The sequence below is a fragment of the Dendrobium catenatum genome, unplaced genomic scaffold (assembly GCF_001605985.2).
Source record: "Dendrobium catenatum unplaced genomic scaffold, ASM160598v2 fragScaff_scaffold_665, whole genome shotgun sequence".
NCBI lineage: Eukaryota > Viridiplantae > Streptophyta > Magnoliopsida > Asparagales > Orchidaceae > Dendrobium > Dendrobium catenatum.
This window is the reverse complement of record NW_021319127.1, coordinates 814,971-820,970: the sequence shown is the minus strand read 5'-3', so window position 1 is coordinate 820,970 and position 6,000 is coordinate 814,971. Positions and strand designations below refer to the sequence as shown.

Sequence of the window (6,000 nt, the reverse complement as noted above, 5' to 3'; positions counted from 1 at the left end):
TAGTTCATTCATCGCATGACTTGCAATTGTTTAATTTTTTTTGTGATCAGTCCTTTAATTGAACAATCCATTGTTCAACTTGATTTTTATTATCTTTGATTTCTTCTTTCAATTAAAATAATAATTCCCGAGATCGAGATCGTAATTCAATTTCTCTGGGTTTATTATTTTTAATTAAATTGGATAGTCTATTTATAAATTTTTCTAGAAATTAATTCGTTCAGTTTAAGAAGCTGAAATTTTTTATATCGAGCTTGCTAAGAAGTTTTTAAATAAGTTAAAAAAAAAAAAGAAAAAAAAAAGTTTTTAAATAAGTTATCTAATCACTTAGATTTTTAATCAGCAGTTTTTTCTCTCGTAACTATGCAAAAAGAGAGTAAACAGATAACTTAAAAATTAGATCTATAAGATTATTTAAATGACCTTTCTCGCCATATAATTGATGAGGGAAATTTCCAGACTTAAAATAGTCTGAAAATTTCCCTCACCAATTATATAACGAGAAAGCTCATTTAAATAAAATTTTCAGACTTAAAATAGCAAGAATATTCAGTTTTTTTTTTAAGGAAATAATATTTTTGGCTTTTTTAGATATTTTTACGGTTTTGTTTGGGACGGTTTTCTATTTGCTTCATAAAGCAATTTTTTAAAGAAAAAAAAAAAATAAATTTTTAACTAGAAAGCTGCTTTAAGAAACAACAAAAAAGCCGTCTCAAACGAAGCCTAAATCAAGTTACATAGCATTCTTCAAGAAAACTCACTAACAAAGAAAAAAGAAGGATTTAAATGAAAAAGAAAGCAAACTTAGAAAAAAAAATTTAAAAACAAGAATTAATAATTATATTAGAAAATACCAAAAAAAAATAATCTCGCTCTAATACCACAAGGGGTGATGAGATTTTCTCTAATGTTGGAACCCTTAAACAAAAACACAAATAAAATTTAAAGTAGGAGCAGAAACAAAAAAAAGAAAAGAATTTAAAATAAAAAAGGAAATAAAAATTAAGAAAGAACATAATGAAGATATTATAACAAGCAGAAGCAAAATAATGAAATTATAAAAGATGAACTTTTTATTAAGGATATAAAAAGATAACTCTTCTGTTGAAATATAATATTTCATTTATTAATATTAGAAGCAATCAAGAGATAAACCAGTTTAGTCAATGCCCATTTGAATCCCGTTTTTAGGTGCTATAGCCGTCCAATAGAAATTAATGGGCAATTACTTAGGTTAAGTTTTACACGGAATTGAAATCATAACCTAAAATTTCAAATTTGAAATCAATCCATAATTGTTAAAATGAGTACTTCCAAAGTTGCAATACTATATATAGAATCAAATATTTGAGACTCTACTTCGAAGATATCTATGTTGTATCCACCAATGCTTAGTTTGGTTGGTGGGCGTGCTCGGTTGGTAACCTCCCATCCCGAGTTCGATTCACTCAGGCGGTAGTCGCCCCTCTAGGGGGGACCCAATAAATGCTGGCCACGAGTAGCAAGGGTGTGGGTCGCTCGTCTAGGCAGCCGAGGAGACTAGTGGACATCGTCAAGCGCGTCACAAGCTGACATGACAGCAGGCCGATACTCCCCGTTCCAAAAATAAAAGATATCTATGTTGCTCTTTTGACTTATAATGTTCTATGTCAATACAAATAAGAGTCATGCAGGTAATTCAGAAGTAGAGATATTTACATGCCTAAATATCAAATACTTAAATTTTTTATATTGATTTTTGTAAGATACAAATTTTCATATCAATAAAAATATCTTTACTATAACTTATTTAAAATAAAAATGGTCTTTTCATACATTTAAATACTAAATGACATAAAAATAAATATATAAGTTTTGTTAATACATATTTAAACATATAAAAAACTTTGCGGTAAATATATGGATCCTCCTTAGAAATTTATATCATTTCATCAAAGGTGAAGTCCATGATTGTTTAATGACCCTCTGCTGGACTTCAATAGCCCTACCATTCACATCCCTCTTCCAGCTGCTAAAACTACCTTGAAGATCTTCAGACTTATAATATTATAAAATCAGTATATGTTTTTTTTTTTTCCCAAGCCTCCAAGATGCCTCAATATAAGAATATATATGATACACAGCTCACCTTGGTCAGTTGATTGATAACTTAGACTTCCAACTAAGAGGTCTTGAGTTCGAGTCTTTGTGTATGCGTTATGTGTGAGTTTGCCTTAAATGACCTAAATGTCCAAAAAAAAAGAATATATATGATTAATTGTTTACACAATATTGCTCGCAAAAAAATGCCGACCTATGATTTACGATAGCTCTTCGAAATTGCTCTTAATACTAACTCTAAAACTGTTCACTCTTGACTAATTCCAGGCAAAATTTTGCCACATTGGATCTATAAGCTTGATCACAGACCCAATCAGGTCTGCACATTTGAGGGCAATGGAAGTGGCAAAAGAGGTAGGGGTATTGCTTTCCTATGACCCTAAAATCTTCGGCTGCCATTATGGCCTTCAGAAGCAGAGGCAAAGAAGCAAATTATGAGCATATGGGAACAAGCTGATATCATTAAGGTTAGCGATGAAGTGGCTTTGACACTCTGGTGTCCAAGATTGAAGCTTCTGCTGGTCACTCTTGATGAAAACGGTTGCAACTTTACACAAAGGTGAGCCCCATCAATATCCCATTACTTCAATGGTAGTTGTTATAGGAGAGAGATAATCTACGTTTCACACAACTATAAAATGCTAGTAGAGAAGCTAATAGATAATAAAAACTTGGGTGATTTATATGTGTCATGAAAGCTTTTATGGTGTAAAATATTATAATTAATACATTCACCAATAAACTCAGGTTTAAAAACATCATCATCAACAACAACAACAACAAACCTTTATCCCACTAAAATGTGGGGTCGATTACATGAAATCTTTTTATCTATTGTGTCCTATTAAGGGCCAAATTCTCATCTAAATCTAATAAAGAAAAGTCATTTCTAATATTTTCAAACCAAATTTTTTTAGGTTTATCTCTATCTTTCTTAACATAAGTTAAATCTAATACATTTACTTTCCTAACCAGATCATCGAAAAACTGCCGTTTTATGTGACCAAACCATCTATGATGACTCATTCTAATCTTATCTTCTATTGGAGCTACTCCAATTTTCACGTATACACTCAGTTTGTATCCTATCTTTAAAACTTTTCACTTCAAGTTTAAAAACAGCGTGTGATCAAAATATAGTATTTGGCCAAATTATAAGAAGTTCATTTAGATCTAGTAAATAGGTTGATCGCAAAATCTAAATAAATCATAATTTTATTCAATCTTAATAATCTAATTTTCATAGAGTTTCTTAAGTGCTAAAAGCTATAGACAGTAGAGAATTAAGGAGACATAAATATAAGATAATTAGATTAACCAAATAAAATTAGTGACACGGTAATAATTAAAACATGAATTTATTTGACTAAACTCTTAATGACCCACTTTAATAACCAACTGTGATAATACTTAATCGATGCAGAAAAATTCGCAGTTCCAGAATCAATTTTCTAACCAACTAAAATGTAACCCTACCCAGTTGATTCTTAAATATAAAACTTCAGTTGAAGTCGCGCCAAAAAAAATTATTGAATCTAAGACTGAAATTGAAAAGAAACTAACTGCAAATTTGAATAATAATTTAATAACTTTTCTCATGACTAATTGCATCTTATTTCCAAACCTGAAGGATTTCCGAGGAGCTGTTCAAGCATTTACGGTCAAACAAGTAGACACCACAGGCCCGGGACCGCCGGTGATGCATTTGTTGGCGCCTTGCTCTGCAAAATAGTAGATGATATGTCTGTGTTGCAGGTCAACAAACTTACGATCATATTTCCATGGATTCCGGATAGTTTCCTAGTATGGAAAATGTTTTCTAAATTAATTATCATATTTGTCACAGGATGAGAAAAGAATGAGAGAGATTCTGAGATTTGAAAATGCTTGTGGAGCAATCACAACCACGAAGAAAGGAGCAATCCCTGCCCTTCCCAACCTCATAGAAGCCCTGGCACTCATGGAAAAAGCCATAGAATAATCTCAGCAATATGTCTTTTTAAGCTTAATGCTTGGCCATTTATCAATTCTTCAGACCCGTTTTTTCTAAGTCATTTCAATCCATTTTATGTTCAAAGCGTTTTATTGAACTACTTGCATTAAATTTAATAAAAATACTAGTAAGATTTTGAGTGTTATAGCAAAATTCATGCAATTATAGGCTTACAAATTACAGAACAATTGCTTGAGGAAAGCATTCAGTGACCTCTAAGCGAATGCTGGACCAAACCTGCTTGCAAGTCTCAAACTTAGCCAGTAAATGAGCGAAGAATGCTTTAGCCCATATTTCTTTGTCCCGGTTGCAGCTTAGTTCATATGGTACAGAGAAACTGGAAATGCAAAAGAAAATTAAGTTTAATAACTAATTTATCAGCTTATCGGTAGAAAGGAACCCTCAAAGATGTGGTATCACATATCAAATCAAACTGAAATATTAAACATATTGACAAATCACTCATCATGCAATAAGGCTATTCTCTGTGTTTTTCCAACAGTTTACAACCCACTTAGAAAACGAAAATAAAAAGAAAGCGAATTATGTAAGAAAACAGTAACTATCAATCCTCGATAAAAACAGGGCTAGATATCACATGATTCTAATAAACATAATATTATATATGATGTGATGCAAGATTGGAGTTACACAAGATTATAAAAAGAGAATTTACTACAAGTTTAACCGTTATAAAATCATGCGTCAATTCCAAGTTAGTTGTAAGAATTCTCCGTATTCCACTTGCTAATACTTGCTTAGTCGAAGAGTAGTATGAAAACTAACCAAAACAATTTAATCAAATATAAATGTGACGTAATGTTAAAAGCTTACAACATGAATCCAAAAGTTAATTAAGAGTTGTTCACCTTGAGGACCTACTCTCTTTTCCCTACAAATCTAGGTTGAGCGGAGGAAGATCGTCCACACTAGAAATGAGGTAGCCACTAGGACGGACGAGCAGAGGAACGTCGTTGTTGGGAAGGTAGCCGGAGGTGGAGGTGGCACGGATGGATGACCATCGATGATCCACTCGTAGTCTGAAAATTGGTCGTCGATGATGTGCACAAGGGTGGGGAGGATTAGATTCAAGTAACCTTCAATGGTGTCGTCATGGTCAAACGCCACGTCGAAGAATGGAGATCGAAGGATGTGGATGTCTCCGTAGACGTCGAATACGAGTCTGCCTTCAATTTCAGGATCCGCCATGCATCATTGGCTTGAAGATGAGAGAGCACGACAAGGAAATCCAAGAGGGAGAGGGGCGGCCGGCTTGTGAGGATAGGGGTGAGAGGGGGCGGCTAGGGTTAGGGAAAATTAGGGATCCTCAATAAATCTCAGGTTAATTTCAGATTTAAGTGGTTTTGGAGGGAGGTTTGAATTTCAATTTTGAAATTAATTGAGGGTGGGGGCTAATTTGACAAGAGAGGAATTTTGCCCATGTATGGGGCCGGCGGCATAGAGAGGAGAGGGGAGAAGGTTTTGTGGAGAATACTGAAATCAATTTTAGTTTTAAGTGAAATTGGAGGGAAGTTTTCTTGAAATCAATTTCGGATTTCAAAATAGGGAGAAGGGCATTGATTGCATTCAATGGAATTCCCCAATGAGGGGGTCGGCGGCTTCAAGGAGGGGGAGGAGATTGGGGGAGGAAGGGAGGGGGTTTCCAAATGCGTAATGATGACTAGGAAAGATAATTATTAAATGATTTAATTTTAAATTGGATTTAACATAAAGAGCTTTCCTAATTTGGATTTTCCAATTTGGAAAGAATTTGAAATTCGAATTTCGAATGTCAAAAGGATGGCGGAAAGAGAAGAGGTGTGGTGGACGGATGGAGGGGGGAGGGTCGGTGGCAAGGTGGTCGGTCGGTGGTAGGATTGCCGGCGGCGGCTTGAGCTTCAAGGGGT

The 6,000-nt window shown here is 34.0% G+C and overlaps 1 protein-coding gene and 1 pseudogene across 3 annotated transcripts in view; one reads left to right on the top strand and one right to left on the bottom strand.

Moving 5' to 3' along the window:
- The first annotated feature begins 1,667 nt into the window (after window positions 1–1,667).
- Window positions 1,668–4,110, top strand: LOC110111297 (annotated as a pseudogene).
- A 70-nt stretch (window positions 4,111–4,180) lies between these two features.
- The window catches only part of LOC110111314, a 60,919-nt gene continuing 59,099 nt past the window's right edge, over window positions 4,181–6,000 (bottom strand). For all 3 annotated transcript variants that reach the window (XM_020843122.2, XM_020843123.2, XM_020843124.2), the window contains one exon: window positions 4,181–4,430. In XM_020843122.2, the coding sequence (XP_020698781.1) occupies window positions 4,271–4,430 (160 nt within the window). In that variant the 3' untranslated portion in view covers window positions 4,181–4,270. The remainder of the gene's footprint in view (window positions 4,431–6,000) is intronic.